Genomic DNA, 21,988 nt, shown 5'->3' with positions numbered 1-21,988 from the left:
CTGCTTGAAAAAGACACTGCTAAGCACTACTCTAACTTAAAATTGGTTATCAATTTTTTGACTGAAAATTGGGAAACCAACCATCATTTAAGAGCTCTGCTCTGAAGCAAACGCTCTGAGAAGGGCTAGGCTACAATAAGTTGCTGAAATGCAGCTGGGCTGCAAGCAATGAAACACCATTCCTGTCCAATGGCTGTTTAGTGACCTGTGGGAGATAAGTTAACAATGTAATAGTCATCTCTTAATGAGTAGTAGTGGAATGCTTGGATTCAGTGACCAGAGCTGTCAGGGAATTAAAACAAATGGAAGGCACGTGTTTTGCACTGTGGGAGATGTCCCATGCACCACTCTGCTTTGCTGCAGCTCTTTCAGAGAAGCAGGTCACCAGGGGTTGCAGCTTTGGAATGGGACATTCACTGTGTCACTTGAAAAGAGGCAGAAACTTTTGGGAATCAGATACCTAATTTGTTCTCATTCACAACGCAGCAGCACTGCCAGTGACTGGCAGCATGCAAACTTCCCAAGAGGCTATGTCACATTAGGAATCCTGTCAAGAGGAGGCTAGGGACATGATTAAATAGGAAAAGAAGCAGGAAGATGCTGTGAGAAGCAGATACCTGACAGAGATGGAGAAGTCACCATGAGAGTTCTGACTGGCTCGGACGATGAAGGAGCCAACTCCTTTGCTCATGAGGATGTTCTCTGCTTCGTGGCGGGATATCCTCTCATCAAACCAGCTGTCAAGTGGGAAAAATCATGGAGACGTGAATAAGGGATGTGAATTAAGATGAGGAACAAAAAAATTGAGGTTAGGGAGAATGTGAATAAGCAGGGTGGAGGAGAGACAAAACAAAAGGATCAGAGGAGCCCGAGTGACTATTCCCAGTGGCCATGTACATGCTAAGGTACAGGGTTTTGATGGGTGCAGACCATTTTCTTTGAGCAGTAAAAGCACGTAGATGCAAAGAGAACAATGTAAGCTTTGGCCTGCTAAGAAGCAACACTCAGCTGAAGCTGTAATTACAGGCACAGTACAGTAAGGTGTTAGTCAAAGAAATTTTAAATTACAAATGTGTATGTATATATACATACACACATAATTCTCAGACATATACATCAAATTGCTTTTGGTAAACTGATTGAAAATTACTGGACTGTGATGGATATATTGCAAGGGACACACATAAATTTTTAGCAGAAACAAGCTATGAAAGTTTTAGTACTAATAAATTGGTTCCTGCAAGAGTTATAATACCACAAAATTGCAGAAACACGGAATACATAAGCACACTTACGTAAATTTAGCCAGGCATACAAACAGTAGTATAAGGCGCTGGACAAATAATGAGAAAGTCACCATAAATAGTAAAATAATACAGTGTCAACAGGAATTTTTCAGTGGAGAAAAAAAAATCATCATGTAGACTTATATACGTCCCCTCCACAGCGGATAAGATCTACAATCTGCAGCCTTCTGCTTTTATGTAATGCTTAAGTGCCTGCATTGCATTAAAATTAAGGACTGATAGTTTCATAAGCTCTGTCATTTCTACTTTTGAGTTTCGTTATACTTCTCCTTACTATCATCACAGTTTACCTGTGTATCATTAGCAAAGGGAAATCAGACTTTAATCAGCACTGATAACCAGTCTCAATGATTACTTGACAAGACAAAGATGGGAAAAAAACAGCCCATCAAAAAATAGGAGACAGCTTTCTGCCCTACATCTGGTTCTAGCATCTGGCCCGAACTGCTTCAAAGTGCAGACCTGCTACTCTTTGAAAAGCGTCAAAGTGGAAATATTTCTTCACATCTCTTGCATAGAGAAAGCATCATGAGAAAAACATGTGTGCAAAAAGAAGCTGCTAGTGTCCCTGCATGATGCCACAGCCCTGTGAAAGAGCGAACAAGAACAACTGACTGGGAGAACTCATCCCCCTGAGGCCCGAAAGTAGAAGCCCATATTTGCACAGCAAACTAATAATGTCCTTCAGCTCAGCCAAGCAGGCTGGCATATATCCAAAAAGGCGGGTAAGGGCCACCTCCAAAGGGGACAGTGGCATTTATTTGTCCCCCCAAAATCCTTGTACACTCCCAGTTCGCCTGCTCAGGGCACCAGTGTCTTACAGCCAGCAGTACTGGGCTTGGTGCAGGCTCTGCCTGTTCGCTCCTGAAATGCTGCAGCACTTTTTCAAAAGAGGTCAATTGGAGGGGCTTCAGGGAGCATTTCTGCCAACTGAAAGGAAGAAGTTGTAAAAATGCCATGCGTTGTCATATTTCTGGCACAGGGCCGGACAGCACATTTAACGCGCATTTAACCCCGCAGCCGTCCTTTCTGGAAGTGTGGTGCCATCCACTCGGTGGGAAGAGGGAAACGAAGGCACGGCTGTCCTCTGCCCGCTCTGTGGCTGGGTGTGCAGATATGAGACGTGGGGAAGGGGTGGGTGGGAGTGTGGGAGGTGGGCGGCGGGTCTGGTCTATCCCCTGTTAATCCCGGAGCCAGACCCACTGTCAGGTTTCCCGTAGCGTTGCACTGACCTCTAGTGTAGCGAGGGAAACGCACAGCCCGCGGGGGGGTGAAGGGAGTTAGTGGAATTAGGAGTTGGGGGGAGGGAGTTACGTTTTTATAAGTCATTTTCAGAGACATCTCTTGCTCTTCCTTTTGTGCTCAGCCTCTGCCTCTGTTACCAAGACTTCACATCGTGACTATTCTCCTTCTGTCCGAGGAGATCTAAATGCAGTTCCTGCCACATCCCAGTGACATCCCTCTGAGCAGCAGTAACAAAGGAGTCACTTGGGAGGAGGGAGAGCATTGAGAACCGTCCACCTCTGAAAGAACAGCGGATATTTCAGGGTAGAAATAAGGTACGCTGGCAGAACTGCAGATAGCATGATGGTGATCCTTGCCAGCCTGAAACTGTAGTATGTTATAACCAGTGCTTCCTCTGTCATGTCTCTGTGCATGCACACACGCACACGTGCTCTCGACCGCGCTCTGTGGAAGCATGCAATGGTGGTGCACACGGTTTCCGTGACACTTACGGGGGAACGTGAAAATCAATGAAGTTCTTAGGAACATAGCCCTCTTGACTTCTGAGCTCAGCCTTGTACCACTCTTCCTGGGAGCTCAAAACCTGCAACAGAGAGATGGATGGAATAAACATGTCTCCTGAGAAAGGCAAAAGTAACTAAGATTCTGGCAGAAACCTAGAATTTCTTGTAAGAATAGAAGAGAACTCCACATATGCTCTACTTCCAACCCACCATGCAGCAAAGTTAGTGGATGATGACCACTTCAGAGCAAACAAAGCAATAAAGAAGGCCAAGTAGAATTAGAAGGATTGGCTGTTAACTTCATGCCTTCATCTGAATGCCTGTCCAGGTGGCTGGGGATGCTGTCCGCATGTCTCTGATGTCTGTGAAATGGAGAAATTCAGCTCTGAAGGACTTAATAAGGGTTTAAGGAGTTCTCTGTGCTGCTTTTAATAGTTGGTAATGGAGCATCTCACAAGGGAGGGGAAAAAAAAAATCTGTGAAAACTCCTCTGACATATATAGGTATGGAGGGATATACAGCTATATCTCTGTGTGTGTGCATTATGACTGCACAGATGTTACCATGTGCTCTCACGTGTCATTTCACAAGAGATTATTTAGTGAGTTAAGTCTTCAGCTGCTCTGAGCTTTGCCAAGGTAGATAAAAGAAGGAGGCAAAAGGTATTTTAAAGCCACTATTGCACCTAAGATATTGTAGGATTGCAGGAAGCTAGTCCACAGCGCACACTGGAGCAGCTTCAAGTGTCCTCACATTAATGTTGACTGTAATGGTCCTTAGGGACTGCACTGCTGACCAGGGACTGCCCAAATTCACTGCTCCCTGGCTGATGGCCCCTGATATAGACCTAAACTAGAGAAGAGGGGACAGGGATACAACCACATTGTGATTTCACTGCAAATGTTGTGGTCTTTGGTGTTTTGTTTGACATTCCAACTCCTGGGCCAGAATTCTGCTTTATGAAATAGCACATGTTTCTGTTCTCTCTGGTTTTGGAGAGAAGCCTGAAAGCACGAGCCATGACAGTTTTAAAAGGAGAAAGCAAGTGGAAAACACTTAATTTAAAATCTATTGTTAACAATAATAATACTTGTTTTGTAAGCCAATTTCATGTTTTTGAGAGCCTAACGCACATTCTAACTGCTCGGTATTGGCAACAGGATGTTACTGTCTCTGGGGCCGATTCTCCATTGCCTTGCCTGCCACGTAGGCCTTTTTGATGCATTTGGATACGGAAAGGTTGGGGAATAGAAAGCTGTGGAGTTCCCTGCTTGTATAGTCACTGCTTCCCCCATCCCTGGGTGCCAGATTAAGGCTCTTTTTTTGCTGCTGTGGCCAACCAAAGGGGATGATAGCTAGTCCCTGCTCACGTTCAGGCCCTGCTCTGTTGGCAGCAAGGTTTCCAGAAAGACCCACCTGCTGGTTCTCGGTACAGGGCTGGCAGGTTTCTCTCCATGTCATCCTCTCAGAGAAGGATGTGGGGGGGGTGGTGAGAGGGTGGATTTCCTCCTGTCACTGCTGGTTGAGGGCCTCATGTTTCCTGTTTTCTAATCTCTGCATCAATACTGTTCATCTTATCTTCTTTATAAATCAGAAAAGGCAGCCAGCAGGTTGTGCAGGCAGCAGGAGGGGGCTCATGAAGGGGTATGAATGTGTGTGTGCGTATGCCAGAAGAGAGATGTTAGTCAAGCAAATTTACTCTTACTATGGCTTGGGCGGCTAAGGTGTTATTTTGTTTACCTCAAGGACATTAAAGCAAGAGGCAGTCTGACTTTTCTGGTAGTGAAATCTCTGTGACAGCTACTAATAATACCGATGTCTAGTGTTATTCAACACTTTTCATCAGTAGCTTCCAACATACTTTGAAAGGAAGCTCTAGTTTATAATGATTTCACAGGAAGGGAAACTAAGGAACAGAAGGAAAAGTGATCTGGCCAACACCATCACCCCAGCCAGGGGCTTGATGAAACCACAGTCTCCTCAGGAAGAAGATATCAGGTAAAGATCATAGGACAGTAGGGACATGGGGACTACTTTTGACCTAAGGAAGAATCAGGAATGAGAGTGTTCGTCTATGCTGAAGAGAGGCAGTAATTTCTCCAGAACCTTCTCATAGCTCTCTGGAAAAAAATGGTATTTGATCTTAATGAGTTCTGGATGCCATCAGCTTTGTCTAAGCTTCAAGAATTAAAAGGCCAATTAAAAAAAAAAATGGCGGTGATGGAAGAGGTAAGGCTGAGACCCAACATCTCATTATTAACTGGAATATCTGGGACTGTACAGGGAGGTATCAAAGGCTCCCTGGCCAAATAAGGGTTTAGAACCTATTGTACATCATCCCTTTGGACAGTGGAGGAGTTAAGGCCTTAGAGAGGAGCTATACTCAACTGAAAGAGAACAGCTATGCTGGGGGCTGAGAAGGCGATAAATAATTAGGGTGGAGCAGCATGTGACTTCATCTGTGGGACTTTGGCAGGGTAAACAAGAACTGTTCTACCACAACACATGCACATCAACTTTAAAGAGACTCTCACATGCTCTGTATTGTATATGATCAACTCTAATTCTGCCATTCCCCCACTGCTAAATTCCTGCAAGGGTGTATATAATATTATTAGCCCAGGACCGCTTAAACTCTTCCATTATGTGTGTAACAGACTGTCTCATGGACTTTTCCTCTTCTATCTGCAATTGCCTAAAACCCCTGCGGCAACTAACAGTAATTACTTACAGTGAAAAGTTAGATATAAGTTCTATAATGCATGATAACTATCTTTGAAAGTTTAAGAGCTGGAAATAAAGAAGACAGCAGTCTCTCTGGACCACACTCATCCTGCCTGCCTTTAGACATGGTAATCCTAAATATAGTCACCCTAGACTACCTATATAGTCAATGAAAACAGACAGGACCCTCAAAATCTGTCTACTGAAGAACTGGATCTCTGCCTCAGCAAAGGTACTTATCCTTCCCTGCTGACTACTGGAGGACTGTAGGCAACTAAATCCATAGTTTATGGACCTAAAATCAAGTGAAGTGGACACAGACTCAAGCGACCTGGGAATTGTTCGTTGACCTATAGCAAGCCCTATGGGAGATGAGCATCCTGCATTTGTATCCCAGTTTATAGACATCTATCTTTTTCTGTTTTGTCAAGGCAAATGGGAGCATAGAAAGATCTGGCAGTAGTCTCAAAAATGCTGTTTAGTCTAGCCTGGGGCTGCACTTACCTTCAGCATATCCCCAGCCCGGAAGCTCAACTCGTCCTCTCCAGAAGCACTGAAATCAAACTTGGCAATGGCTTCCATACTGTGTCTTGGTGGCAGAGCAAAGCTGGAAGAAGTATATGCTTGTCAATATCTACAAGCTGCTGGGACTGCTGAGTCTAGCCTCTAGAAAGCTTATAGGCAATGCTGTGATTTGGATGAACATGCACCGACCATTGGTAGACATTAGTTACTAGACATGGAAAGACATTAGCAGGTAGAAGCAATGGCATGGCCAAGAGGCTGTAATTACCTCAAGTCAGTAGTCCAAACAATGCATTGTGTATGCTTATTCCAACAGATCTCTTTCTCTGCAGCAATCTCATGGAGAAGTTTGCACACATCACCCAAATAAGCTGGTAGCAGGGAAAAATCTTCTGTACAGACCAATCACTGTTCTGTCACAGTTCCCAATAAAGCAAGTGACTCTGTCATACAATAGAAGAATGCATTTGCCCTCTGCAGTGACTTACTCTATATCTGAAGAGTGAGACAAATTGCGGACAAAACGAACAGCCTGCAATAAATATATTTTTTTCTTGGACAGGGGCCACAATACTGAAGATTGAAAGAGTCTTTTCTCTGTAATGGCTTAGCATGGGTGACCACAACTTTCAGCTAGGAAAAACTGTTTGCAGAAAGGCTGTATTCCCTATTTTGGAGCAGGCAGAGAGTGAAACTGTAGCACTGACAAATTTAAGGCATGCACTTACTCTACCTCAGTGTTGGTAACCCAGGAGCCTGAAACGTACCAGACAGCCTGCAAACCAAAGCCCGCTTTTCATCAGCGGAGCAGATGTGGCAGGGGAAGTAGCAACATGAGCTTCGCTTCTTCACCACTTCCTGCTCATGTAACTCAGATGTACCCCAGCAGGACCACACTTCTATAATCAAGAGAGTTACTCATTTCCCATGGCTGGTTCGTGGACCCTACAGCCCAGCGGTGAGGCTGCCAGTGGCAAGACAAGAAATAGCTAGGCAGTCCCACATTAAGCAAGTGCACTGGTGGTAGATGCTTTTGCAGCCCAGCTTGTGAAGACCATCAGACAGCTACAACATAAAAGTAATTTTTATGGTTACTAAGCTAGGTTCATCTGGGAACAATGATCCTGAAGCCAAAGGTTCCATTACCTCACCTCTCACAAAAAACTTCAGACTTTACTGCTTAAGAAGAAGTGCCAACTTGCCTGATTCAAAACATTCTTAACCAGAAAACCCTAGAAAGAAGCTGTATGAACAACCCTAGTTAGGGAGCTATTTCTTGTCTCCTGTTAGAACTGAGACAAGATCCCCAAAATATAAAGTGCTGATACTGAGCAAGCTCCAAAATTATGCCACTTTAAAATCAACAGGCTACTGTAACCCTCCTTCTCTGCAATACCTGCTGTAAGCTTCCTCCTTTGACACACAACCCAGGGATTTAACTACCTGCGTACCAAGGATGCAGGGCCCAGCTCTGATAGAATGCAACTTGACTCAAACTGCTGAGAACGAGCTGGGAGAAAGTCTGTAAGGCAAAAGTTATAGACAGAGGTAGGGCTGTTGAGACAGCACCTGCAGTAGCCTAGGGATTCAAGAGGAAAACACCAACATGGAAAGATATAAAGTCTCAGAGGAAGAACAAAACCACAGGTTTAATTGGGATAGTCATAGAATCATAGAATGGTTCGAGTTGGAAGGGCCCTTAAAGATCATCTAGTTCCAAGCCCCCTGCCACGGGCAGGGACACCTTCTACTACACCAGGTTGCTCAAAGCCCCATCCAACCTGGCCTTGAACACTGCCAGGGATGGGTCATCCATGACCTCTCTGAGCAAATTGTACCAGTGCCTCACCACCTTCACAGTGAAGAACTTCTTCCTTACATCTAATCTAAATCTACCTTCTTTCAGTTTAAAGCCATTACCCCTTGTCCTACCACTACATGCCCTTGTAAAAAGTGAAAAGTCTCTGGCTTTCCTATAGGGCCCCTTTAGGTACTGGAAGGCCACTATAAGGTCTCCCTGGAGCCTTCTCTTCTCCAGGCTGAACAACCCCAACTCTCTCAGCCGGTCTTCACAGGAGAGGTGCTCCAGCCCTCTGATCGTCTTTGTGGCCGTCCTCTGGGCTCACTCCAACAGGTCCATGTCCTTCTTACGCTGGGGGCCCCAGAGCTGAACGTAGTACTCCAGGTAGAGCAGAGGGGGAGAATCACCTCCCTTGACCTGCTGGTCAGTCCAGCTGAGGACCAGTCATGAATCATTGGGGTCACTGAGTTGAGTTGTCAGTGCTATCAGTCCTGACCCGGGTGGTGACAGATGGCAACCATGGAGGGCAACTCTTCCCTCCCAATTGATGCCTGCCTCACCAGCAAAGACTCTTTGGGTCCATTTACACAGGTGAGGAGTATGCTAATGCTTAGCATAATATTTCATTAAATCCTAGCTAGCTTCTGTGTGTGTTAACTGTATAAAGCAGTTATTTATTGGCCAAGTTGCCTATTTCCTGTTCGCAGAGTGCCTTTGCACTTGACTAAAGATGCCCAGACAAAGTGATCCTCAAGAGGGGCCGTAGCATCACTGGAGATTAGTTCTGAGATTTGTTACATCTCATTTTTAACTAGAAAAAGATCTTCACATACTTCCTATTGGATTCTGTTAGCACCCTCTTTTTCGCTGCTTATAGGTGAATTTGTATTCATGTGACTGATATAAGCTATGCAGCACCAAGGCAAATATTTTAGCAGTCCACAGACAGCTCTGCTCTTTCAGCATGAACCCATCCTGCAGCAGTTGGGGTTGTTTCAGTGTTGGGGCCTCCCATGTAGGTTGGAGTACATAGCTCAGTTGTGATCTGCTATACGCCTGCTATTCCAGCATGCTGTCTTAGGGTTTTGTCAATATACATCAATACTGAACTATAACACCCTATGTTTTACCAATGTGCTTTATTCTCAGTCTTCAGCTTTCCAGCTATTCCAAACATTTTCACCCCCTTTTCTCTCTGTTGACTTACTGATGTTCTGTAATTCTTACTTTGGATACCCTTTGCAGATTTGCAAGTATAGCTTAGGTTCACCCTCTAATTCCCCCACTTGTATTCCAGGTATTGGTGTAACTCTGCAGATGCAACTCAAGCCTGATCTGAGAACTGTCCTCTATTCTTGCACTGACATTTTTGGAGCTTCAGTCTATAACCTCCCACAGCCAGCGTGAGCCCCTTGTGTGCTAACAGAGCGTACGGGTATTAAATCGGAGGGGAATTAACCATTGAGGGAACTAGTTAAGCAATGATACTCTTTCATGGAAGAGAACTGAAGAAAAAGACTAAAGGAGAATTACTTTAATAAGGGATGTTTTTCAGTGGTTTATCTTGCAGCGGTGGGCTGCTGCAGAGAGATCAGAGCCAACAGTGCAGATGAGTCCTGGAACTGCTAAGTGCAGAGCATTAATCCCAGCTTGAGAAAAAAAACAACCCACACTTAAAAACAATAAACTGTTTAAATACAAATCCTGTCTTTGATTTTTGCCCCTAAGTCATAGAAGACGACAGTGGCAGTTCTCTCTGCAGGGGGCAAGAGGGGAGAGAGCCCTTCATTTTTCAATATCTCAAATGTTAAAGATGCTATTGGAGATGTGACTCCCTCAAAAGGAGAAGGGTTTGTGAAACAGTTAAAATCTCCCCTCTCACCTCCTTTTCAATGTCAGCAATCCCAACCACGGGGAGAGACCGGGAGACAGATACCTCTTCAAACAATCTAACACATGGATTAAATGTGCTTTTCATTGCCAGCGGCTGGATTTAGAAGTGACTAATACCATACACAGTGTTGGCTGTGTTGATAAATCAGCAATGCAGTAATGCTGTGGCCTTAAGCTCTTCCCCCACCAACTACTAAAGCAACACTAGCCAATAATCCTCTCTTTGAACTCCAGCCTACCACTTTTCATCACCTGAACTTCAAACCAGTTCTGGTTTTCTGATCCTGTTCCTCCCTCCATCTGTAACTCGAGAATCCTCACTCCACATGGGTCAGTGCTGGGCCCTCATGAAAACTCCCCTGCCAGGGGCCCATTCTTTCCCTCTCTGCATGTGCGTGACTTCGAGCACCACCCCATGACACAGAGACACAGGGATTTTTTCATTATTATAACTTACATTTCTCAAGCACCTTTTATCCCAAAGGACGGCACTGCAGTTTGCAGACAGAGCACCAGATTCCACTTTTAACTGCCTGGTGCAACTCCTTTAAGCTTTCGAGTAACCAAGGACAATTTTAGACTGTGCATAATGTTCTGTGTGAAAATCACCTTTGTACAGAGTTTAGCATGAAGTCTATGCAACGTTCAAAGGAGGACTTTTCTTTCAGTTCCGAGTGTGAGTTGACCGGTACCCTCCATTTTGTGCTGGCTTTCTGCATGGAGGTGAATTTTCTCTCTGGTTCCCCATTGTAATGAGGTGGATCCAAGGAGCATAAGGCTACAGCAATTCTGTGGGACCAGTGCAGCAGAAGATTCATAAAAGGAGAAGTGAAAAGCCGCATGGCTTTGAGACCACTAGGTAGGTATTTCAGTTTGGCAGAATGCCATTCCCTGAGCAAGAACATCAGCATCTCTCTGTTGATGAAAAGAGCCAAGGCCTAAATCATGTCAGCAAGCAACATAGTCTGACAGCAGCATCCCAAAGAGTTTAACACTGTTACCCTACACCAAGTTGAGTCCAAATTCAGTAATAACAATGCCAGGGAAGGTCACCACCTATGAAGAGTTTACCACTCAGGGACTGCCCAGGCTCAGCCCTGCTCAATCTCACATATTAACATCACAGGAGGTCATAGTTGCAACAACGTGCCCACTTAAAGGAGCCATATGAACAGAAGTTTTTATTTTTATGCCTGCAACACACACATCTCCAGCCTGCAGCTCCATTCAGTGAGGTTTTGCACCGAGATATACAGCGCGAGCTACTGTGTCTTTGTTCGGCTCTGCAAGAACAACTTATTGGACTGACGAGCAACCAGGGACAGAATTCAACCCTGAACATCTGTACAGAAACTCCAGATGACATTTCAGCAGAAACGATGGAGAAGGGATCTGTTATCTAGAAGAGCTGTGATAGATAAAAGCTTTGTTTTCACCAGCTAAGCCACATACAAGTGGCATGGGAATATTTTGTTCCAAAAACAAACCTCTTGCTACGGAGTTAACGGTGCAGCTCCACTGACTGTCAGTGATAAGAGGGCAAAATTTATAAGGGAGAACAAGTCACTAAACACTCAGCACTGTCGCATTTAAGTCTCGGCTATCCTGCCATCCAGAGTAATGCATAGCACTTGGGCTGAGCCTTGGTGCGCAGACAAAATAAGCCTCCTAGGAACCAGATTCATGGAGCAAACAAACTTTCAGGACTCTATAACCAACAGCAGTTGGTAAGAAATGCCCCAGACTAGGATAGTGCTTAATATCCCTGGGGAACCTGAGTCTTCTGTGCTACTTCCAGTCATGACAGAGTAGAGCTGTGCAGCACCATGGGAAGCCTGTGCAACAGCAGCCCCAAATAGAGTAGCACAATACCGCACAATACTGTAAGAGTATAAAATAATGAATCTTTGCGGTGCTGGAAGGGTTGGTATGGAGGACTAGGGTGGGGGGAAGCACCTCCTTCTGTTTGCCCACCTCCTCCCTCAGTTTCCAGATGGTCAGATTTGGTGGAGGCATGGGGATTTGTCCTGCAAAAGCACTGCCCTGTTGTGGAAGCTGATGAACAAGATGGCACTGGGATCCCATGCTCTTCCCCTACCACACAGTACTTAACCTCTCCTGCCAACCCCCCCCTCGTTCCCTCCTTAGTACCTTTCCCACACAGCTCCCCCAACTCAAGTCTCAGAGCCACACTCGCCCCATACCTTGTAGCGGCTCTCCTCTCCTCTGGCACTTTGCTAGAAAGCAGGAGGCACGTTACCGTCTAAGGGAGGAAGAGAAGGAGAGCTCAGCCTGCATCTGGCTCCTCCCTGCAGTGACAGTGTGCTGCATCAGTAACGGGTCCACGTGTGTGGATGAGGACAGTCAGGAGTGGGCATGAGGGGCAGAGGCATGGAATAGTGTCTGTCACAGGACAGAGTGGGGCACAGACTATCAGCCCCTAATGTTGGAAATATTGGTACACTGCATATTTAAAATGGTGGTGTCAATTCAAAAGAACCTGCCTTTTGCTGCTGCCTCAGCCCAGGCTGGTTTAACAGCTGAATAAAGGAGGGTACTGTCCCTCAAAAAGTGCAAGTTCTACTCAAATAAGGAAAACAGAAAAGAGCACAGGTCTAGTAAGCTAAATGAGAAACCATAAGAAGTCCGTTGAAAAGCATATCTTGAGGAACAAGTAGCTGAAGACATAAAAACATGTAATAAAATTATTTTCAAAGACAACAGAAGCAGGAAGCCTGCCAGAGTGTCTGTAGGGCTGACAGATGATTGAGATGTAAAAAGAGTGCTCAAAGAAGATAAGGATGAAGCACAAAAGCTCAATGAATTCTCTGCATCCATGCATCTTCCATAGGGATGTAAGGAGGTCCCCACACTGGGGTTTTCTTTGCAGAGAAGAGCCAGGGGAACTGTCTCAAGCTGAAGAACTGGAAGAAAAGGGTTTAGGACAAATCAGTAAATGAACACGAGTAAATCGAAGGATTCAATGTTTTAGAAATCTTGACTGAAATCTAAACTGAACATGAAATAGTAAAGGCTGAGCAGTTAAACTGTGACGTACAATGTAAAGACCTAACCCAGCCTTGGTACTAGGAGAAAAAGCAGCAAATGCAATGCCAGTGTCTGAAAAGCATTTTGAGGGGACGCTAGGGGCAGGAGGTCTAACTTCTATATGCCTGCAACTGGTAGAAAGAATAATGAAGAAAAGAATTGCTGGGCATAAGAGAGGAATGGTATAGCAATTGCCCCTCACAGAGCTTTTGTAGAAGGAAGTCATACTGCCCAAATATGATTGAGTTCTTTGAAGGAGCTGATGAGCATGTGGATATGGGTGATCACTTGATATAGAACTTGCATTTCTAAATCCTTTTTTATGAAGTCTCTCACTGAAGACTCTTAAAAAACCTCCTAAGCTCTCAAAGAATAAGAGGGAAGGTCCTATAGAGGATTAACAACTGATTAAAAGTTAGGAAACAACTTGAATGAGCTGTTCAACGTATTCATAAGTGATCTGGAAAAAAATGAAGTGACAAAGCTTACTGATGAGAAGAAAAAATATCAGGGTAATACAAATTAAATCTGATCACAAAGACTTGCAGATGGTTTTCAAAATACTGTTGAAATGCAAGACGAATGTCAGCGCAAAGTAACGGACATGGGAATGAACAATTGTCACTATATGAACACAGCAATGAACTTAAAATTAGCAATTTTCACTCAGGGAAGATACCTTTGAGTTGCTGTGGATAGTTCTATCAAAGTGTCAGCTCAGTGGAAGTCAAAAAGGCAGGTTAGGAAATGTCAGGAAAGCAACAGAGAACAAAACAGAAGGCAACATCATGTCACTGTACAAATCCCTGGGGCACCTGTTTGAATATTTGTAACTTGCATACAGCAACTAGTTCTCATCCCTCTGTCTCAATAATGGAGACAGTAGCATTAGAAATAGTAGAGAGAAAGTAATTAAGGATGACCAAAGGAATGGAAAGTTTCTGAACAAGGAAGGACCAAATTAAACAGACTAGGATCCTTCACCCCACGAAAAACGTTGACAGAGGGATAAATGCAAAATCAATGTAGAAAATAATGGGAATCATGTAAAAGGCAAACAGGAAATTTTTACCCATCATTTCTCGTAACATAAGTACTAGGAGCTCATTCTCAAAAGTGTCAGGATCTGGGAGGCCCTAGTGAAAGCAGCTTTGCCATGTACTTGCCCTGTTCTTACCCTCCTTCCCCAAACTGCAGTTCCTGGGCACAGCATCATGGGCAGCGTGGAACTGTAAACTGACCCAATTTATCCTTTCTTATGAGCCATGGTACTTCACGAAAACCACCACAATGTGCTAGTCTAAGATAATTGGTCCAGCAGCAGGCAGTGGCAGTCCCCACACACACCACCCTTCGGGAAGGCAATAATCTCCCTGGAATACCTGTTAGTTAAAACAGAGGTGGGCTGTAAACTCAGACCAGTGAGGGGCAGAAACAATAAGAATTCCCTCTGAAGAGGATAATCCCCAATGTATTTTGCTGAAAAAATATACAGGTGTGGAAAGCAGGGTGCCATAAGAGTACAGCAGCTAGCTCTTGTCATGTTGTGAAAAGTTTTACATGTGGCTGTCACTGTACACATCAGGAATATAAACTTCAGTACAGGCAGGTGGGACACCAATCCTCACAGTCTTGCTGGTTTTAAGCTATGTTCATTCTCATGTTCTATGAACGGCCCGACAGATTACGTTATGTTACGCATTAGAACGACCTATTTTCTCTGTTTCTACCATGATGTGATCTAATGGCCCCCCAGCAAGAACGCTGCTGTGAGCTGTCACTCGTGCTTGTTGCCTGACAATGTCACAAAACACTGTCTGGATTCCTGTTACGTGTCCAGAACTATTTCATGATGATATTAAATCTATTTAATGTCAAGCCATAAAAACCATGGCTTTCTGTACCATAAACAAAACATTCAATAGTGGCAAGCCCCTAACAACGAGAAAGGATAGGAAATAGGATAGGATAGGACATAACTCTCTTTTCTTTCTTCTCCATTTCTATACACTCCTCCCCTGTCATAGTTATGGTAGCATGTTAACCTCTTCACCATGTGGAATACATGCATCACAGCTATGTTGAGAAATATGAAGAAACATCCAGATACTTCAGCCATAATTAACAGAAACAAACCTTATGGGAAGGGCAGTAGACTCCATGCTTCCATGTTTTAGCCAATCTCTGTTAGACAACTGGATAAAGCCCAACCCAGGCAGACAGGTTATTCCATAACGACCTGCTGCAGACTTCTTATGTCATCATCTACTGCTGGCACAATCCAGATGGGATAGCTGAACCATGTCTATGACACAGTCTGGGAAGACTTGGATTAAAAAGCTTGATGCAGTTAAACTTACACCTGCCTTTATACTTAGGTGAATGACCCAAAATAGATGTGTCTGCAAACATGTCTGAAAACTGCCTAAGAATACATTGTCTCACAAAAATTTTAGTAATTTCTTGCTGGGCTGGAATTTTCAAGAGAAAAAATTTTTTCCAAGGCATTTTATTCACTTTAATTTCTATCTGGGAAGCATGGGAGCAGCCAGAAAGAAAAGGAAACAAAAGGGAAAAGAAAAAAGGGAAGAAAAGGGAAAAAAGGTTATTTCCAATAAAACGTCTAAATCAAATATTTTGCCTACTCTGAATTTTTTGGGTTGATAATATATGAAAGATTAAGTGGCTAGGTTTTGTTTGTCCTCCGTGTAAACTACTTCCCCATGTTCTTAATTAGTTTGCCTCCTATAAGTAACATTGCCAACAAGGGAAACAGAAGTCAAAGTGTGGAAACAAGGGAGATTTCAATTGCTATATTTTGTTGTAAGTAATAACTCAGCATCTGGGGATTCAGGAGCATCAGGGCTGTAAATCCACATAAAGCTGAATGTTATGAATGGAAGCTGTCTCGTCTTTCCCCATGTCCCATCTATTCCTGTCCCCACATTCAGATATGCTCCACACACAGCAATTCATCCTCTCTCGCCGCTTTGCTTTCTGCAAACAGCTGCTCAGGCTGTCCACAGTGACAGGTCATTAGTGGGCAGTTATTTTTTTCAGGACTGAGCGCACAGGAGTGGCAGTGCTATAAAAGCTTCTCTGCAGAGCCCCATGAACTGATCTGGGCAGAGCTCTGTCCCAATTTGCTATGCTTCCTGTTCGCACAGATTGTCTTGAAAGCTCTGCACCTTGTTGCTCACCTGCAGCGGTCCTGTTTGATCATGTCCTAGGATTTTCAAACAGCTCAGTCAACAGCATCAGCTGCATAGCTATTGCTATTCTGCTGCTGGTCTTGTCACCATCACCCTCATAAACCACATTCAGTTTAGCTGGTATGACTACACCTACTGTGCTTGCACAAGTGGTACAATTATTTCAATTAAAGGTGTGAAGCCATGTCTCTTACAGGAATAAGCTTTAACTGTAAGAGTACTGCTCTAATTCTACAGTTGTGCATGCACTAGGAGAGTGTACAACTTTAACTGCCTGGTACCATCAATGTAGCACCATTTATTGCAAGGAGATGTGGCTTTAATACTGAACAACAGTGTTAATTTGCTATTTGATTCATGCAACCCTTCCCATCATTCTGCTAATTCATCTCCAAAGATACCTGCCACCATTCCAGCTGATGAGCATCTCTGCACTTTTGAGAGATTTTTCTTTGGGAATATATTGCTATGATCCTCTAGTTTCTTATTCTAAAGGAGTACTGGCAAACTTGATGATATTAAATATTTTCTTCAAATGTCTCCAAACCTGCTAACTTTCTCTTCTACATTCCCTACCCCATAACTCCGGATTACTGAATTATTAGTGTCTCACTAGCAGCTTTTTGCATCTAATCAGTTAGGTTCTCTACTTTCTGCATTTGCAGGGTGATTACACTGAGCCAAGCTCGTGACATCCCAGACTATCATCTTGACAGCAATTACAAGATCACAAGAACTGACTGGATTAGCAGAGGAGGAAGGAGCAGATTACAACAAAGAAAGGGAAGTTTTAACCTCTTTTCCTTTACTACCAAACAATTCTCCTGGATTTCCATAGATTTCCTTTAACTGTTGCATTGCTGCCCAAGAGTCCAGACAGAAGCAACTGCCTTACAGCTTCTGTGTTGCCAGCTACAGCGAGGACACATAGCCAAAGCATGCCTGCTGTGTTGTGCAGTGTTCTGCATCAGAGGTTTTCAGCTTGGGCCCATGAGCTACTTTTTAAGGATCGGCAGATGAGATGAAAGAAGATCCACCTTACTGTCAAGGAAGCCTCTGTTCACCACACAACAATTTGTGCCTTCACTAGGAAACCTAGATGAATCTGCAAGCCCAGAGAAGGTTGGAGACCACAGGAAAAGATGAACAGAGTATGCCCCTCATAACAGCACTTTTTCCAAGCCTGTCCTACATTTATCTCACCTAAGAGCTAAAGAGGGCCAGTTACTCAGGGCAAGAAACCATGGATCCTGCAGCCTGACCTCTGCTCCGGAGCCTTCCCCAAGCAGGACTAGTTTCTGATCACCCTCAGCACTGAGACAGATCTAAGAAACCTTCCTCCTCCTTTCTGCTCTCTTAGGAGCCAACATCACCTCTTTCAGAGACTCTTAAGAGTTAATCAATTGATCTGCACCATCACCTATGAACTATACGAAGTTACACCAGCAGCAAATTTGGCACATCTGACTTTATAATACATTGGGCTAATTCTTCTTTACAGTGTTCAAATCCAAAAAACGAGCCAGGTGAATACAGAGACAGAAGCGCTGCTACTGATAGAAAAAGGAGCCTCTTCCCAGTCTTTACAATTTGTTTATTATAATTCCTTCTGGACACTAACAAGTAGCAAAGTAAGTCCTAGAGGCTGTTGCAACAGTACCCTGTGAGTCCCTGAAAGATAAACATGACAAAAATACAGGGGTCAGACATGTAGGCCATTATGTTGATAGCTAATTTTGTCCTCGCATTATTAGAATTTGAACTACAGATAAGCTAAGCAGGGGCTGCATGCCTATCAAGCCAAAATCAACATGGGCTGCATGAGCTGCTGATTTTCTTCTTTGCTGCATGCAAGCAGTAGAGGGAGAAAGGAGGCGAGAGAAAGAAAGAGACTCTTCTTCAGTGATTTGAATCCAATGCTGGAGCGTTCAACAAAACATTCCTTCCCAGGATTTAAATTCTCCCTTTGGTGAGCACCTAGTGACTCAGTGGGATTTGCTAAGCTTCCATTTGAAGCTAGAGAAAAGTAATCTCACTCTTTATTTCTTCCCCCTCCCTGTGCTACACCCCTCTAATCATGATAAATGTATCTAAACATGCCTGATTAAGCCAGACAGACAATGTGCCCCTAATCTGAACTGATCGGGGCTCTGGAGCTGCCAAAGTGAACCTGCTGTCTCTCTATCAGACAGAGCAATAAGGGGTCGGTAATGCAGCTCCATTAAACTGCTTCCCACAGAATAAATTTTCCCTGACTGCTCCTAAAGAGCAGACACTTGAGGAATGCCGCCTGATGGGAAGTTGCTTCGAACAGTCTCTTTTGGCACAATTGTCAAGCAGCTCCTTCTCAAGCCCTCCAGACAAACAGCTAAAGTATGAAAAATGTAGCCACTTCCTCCTATGTTACTTTAAAAAAAATCTCCTCATGCCTTATCTAGCTAACTGCCTCTCAATTTTTTTCATCTTTTCGTGATGAGCTTCAGCACTGGCTGATATGTGTGGTACTGCAAGTGTGTGGTTATCAGAATAACAATCCTGTTCCCACTGTGCATGTGCATATGTATGCAAGGGATCTGCTTTTGTGTACAGGTGAAGCTTGCACTTTGTGGAGTCACAGAACTCAGGGCCGCAACAGACTGCTATATCAATATACCATATCAATATATCAACATACCATGTGCATTTAGCATATTTGCACTAATATTGGAAGTTCATTGTAAGATAGATGGATATAGGTCAGAATAAGTGCAAGAATGTACACCTCTGAATTTTTTCTGGAAGCTATGTGCACGTACATACATCTGCTTTCATGCAGGTGTAGCCCTCTACTATCTTTATCCTCTAAGATCTACCCGTAGTAAAAACTGCAGTCGAGAGGGATCAAGGGTCATCAGACCCTGTTTGGGCTCCGTGAAATCCTGGGACTACTTATCCTAAAACTGGTCTTTGGTATAATTACAAGTACCTTCAAAGCCTCTCTGAATCACACCAGCTGTGAACAGCTCCAAGGAATCATTCTGCTAGCAGCAAGTTGGATGGAGAATTATACTTCTCTGATCATACAAAAGACTGGGATGAGGAGTGATGTTATATTTCAGACATGTTTCCTATCAGGCAGGACTTTCCAAAAGTCACTTCCAAAGCAAAGGAGTCAAAACAGAATCAAGAATCTGGTACTATGAGACTTCATTAAAAACAAGCAACCAATCACAGACAGTAAACCCCACCTACAATTAGATCCAGATACTCCAAGGTGCTTTCCTTGTATTTGGGTATCTGAATACGGGAAAGAATACTCAAGATTCATTATCTCCAGTTCTGACTGTCAGAGAGAGATTTCCAAAAAATGTACAGTATCCAACACGCCATTCTGTAAATCTGAACTCTTGTACTGTAACTAAGAGCCGAGCAATTCTGGTGTTCATGCAGGTCTGCATATGAATACACACTGGATGTGCAAGTGAATGGTAAATTCCCTTTGTCTATGCGTGATCATGCATTTCACAATGTGAAATGGGAATCTAGAAAAAAAAAATCTATAAATATTTGTGCTAAAGTAGGAGTAAGTTCACCTTATGCCTTTGGTTCATTTCCACTGCAGTTAAGAAACTCCTTTTTTCGTATATAAAAGATGAAGGATGCAACAGAAGGCTATCATTTCTTTATTTCTGGGCATAGCACAGCCTAGGGAATTTATTACATTAAGGCATTAATCCAATCTGGTAAAAATAGTTTTTAATCTTATATTGGACTCTACTGTATAGCAATATATTTGAGTGGGATATGTGAACAAAATGGTATGAAAATCTGCTAGCGTATACTGCTGGGTATATAATATTACATTTCAAATCAGCTACTGCATGTTTCTTTGATCAGGCTGATAAAATTGTGTGTAAAATGGAAGAAGAGCAAGATCAGTGATGAAACTGCTATTTTCCTTGGTATTTTTTGTGTAAGAGTAATCTTGGCAGCACAGATAATTGTGCAAAATATGGAACTCTAGTACTAAAATTACATTGTGTGCCAACTGATATGATTTTGCACAAAAATGGAACTACAGTTAGCTCAGTAAGAAAAAGCAACGTTTCTTTGTCCTCTTAACCATAATCTATTTTTGTACAAAATCGCATCTGACTGCACAAATTGTGGGGTTTTTTACTGAAAAGTTTGCCTCACCTCTTTTCCCTTGTATATTTTTTCCTCTCCTCTGGTATTTTTATGAAAGAATGAAATATAGATGTCTAGTTCAACGTACATTTAGCTATGATAATCTAAACATAAACATAGGAAATCTGATAATTAGGTTCTCAGAGCCCTCTTATCTTGGACATGTTATACATAATTTCAGCTCACAGCCACCTTTGTTCTGAGAAGAAGATCCAATACACTTAATATACAAAGCTTCGCATTTAAGTAAGGACAGAGAAATTGAAACGCTACTAGCGGTATCTGCCATGTGGTATAATGAGCACTGCTGTGATACCTTCATTGCATAATGTCACCACTTGCATATTTACGTTCTGAGCCTCTGTGTTGTATTAACTATGTTTTTTCTTCTTAATGGATCTTCACAGCTCAACTTCCATTTAAAACACAGAACCCCTTTTACAAGGCCTAAGTGCTACAAAACAGCCTTTCTATAAATTAAAGTCAGCCCATGTGCATCGGCATTTGGGAATACTTCTGAAAGGGTTTTAAAAGCAATCAATTACAATAATTCATACATTTAAAGATGCAACTCCAACAGCCAATCCAACTTTTCTTCTCATTATAAGGTAAATGTGAATGCCAGCTTGTTACTATTCCTGGGGTTTGTCTCTGCACAGCAATCGTACCATTTTAAGTAGAAGTGTGGAACATATTTCATGTTTGTCTATGCATTTTTTAGTTCAGTTGGATTATGATACCTTTGAAATTAAAGTGCAGCAGCAGTTCCTGAATGATTTAACATGTAGGCATTTTTACTCTGAAGTAGGAACAACTCGTTCTTGTTTATCTTAATCCAAAATTGAGTTGTATCAAATTGGAATAGGTTCTCATCATCTGGAATAAAAATAACCAGGTCATACCCTGATGTAGGAATATCAGTTACTAAACTAACGTGCACACGAAGACTTAATAAAACACATAACGTTCCTTAGGTAGATCAGGCCTAACATCCCACGTTTCCTGTTGCCACAGCGTGGGCACCTTTGTGGCAATGAGGGTACCTGGAACCTCACCGTATAACACCTGTACACCCTGCAAAAATAATCACGGTCCCACTCCTTCAGTGAGCAAGTGATCGACTGCTCCTCTGCAGCAGGGAACCACACAGCCTTCAGACTGTTCAATAGATTGCATGTGGCAAAAAGGGAACACCGCGCAAAGGGTGTGAATGAGTCATTCGACATTTCAGGTTGACTGAAGTCATTCTGCTACATTTATTTCTAATCTTGATGTGCTATCCACATTTGCAAGTTAAGCAGGACGGGAAGAAAGAGATTTAAATTATTTGCTACAATACACACGTGGAACACAGCAGACTCTGCATGTGTGTGAGAATGTGGGATTAATGCATGACTGGGTGAATGCAGCATCACGTGAAGTGCCTTTTCTACCCTCATACAGGAGCAGGCATTCTGCACGCAAGCCTGAACGCATCTGAGCAAAAGTATGTTTGAACATGTGTATCTCTAGGGATCTGATTATAAATGAAAGATGTTCATTTGCAGTATGCCTGAATGGAGG

General features: G+C 43.2%; 1 protein-coding gene across 3 annotated transcripts in view; it reads right to left on the bottom strand.

The window, feature by feature from the left end:
* GRAP2 (GRB2 related adaptor protein 2) overlaps positions 1-21,988 on the bottom strand; it is a 114,428-nt gene that overhangs the window by 8,858 nt on the left and 83,582 nt on the right. For 2 of the 3 annotated variants that reach the window (XM_052790687.1, XM_052790689.1), the window contains 3 exons: positions 6,284-6,386; positions 3,044-3,135; positions 618-737 (listed from right to left, as the gene is read on the bottom strand). In XM_052790687.1, the coding sequence (XP_052646647.1) occupies positions 618-737; positions 3,044-3,135; positions 6,284-6,361 (290 nt within the window). In that variant the 5' untranslated portion in view covers positions 6,362-6,386. Of the gene's footprint in view, positions 1-617; positions 738-3,043; positions 3,136-6,283; positions 6,387-12,202; positions 12,287-21,988 lie in introns of those variants that run through there. The other variant, XM_052790688.1, reaches the window with a different exon arrangement.

This window comes from Harpia harpyja, chromosome 6 (genome assembly GCF_026419915.1).
Source record: "Harpia harpyja isolate bHarHar1 chromosome 6, bHarHar1 primary haplotype, whole genome shotgun sequence".
NCBI lineage: Eukaryota > Metazoa > Chordata > Aves > Accipitriformes > Accipitridae > Harpia > Harpia harpyja.
The sequence above is the reverse complement of the archived record's forward strand: the minus strand, read 5'-3'. Positions and strand labels throughout refer to the sequence as shown.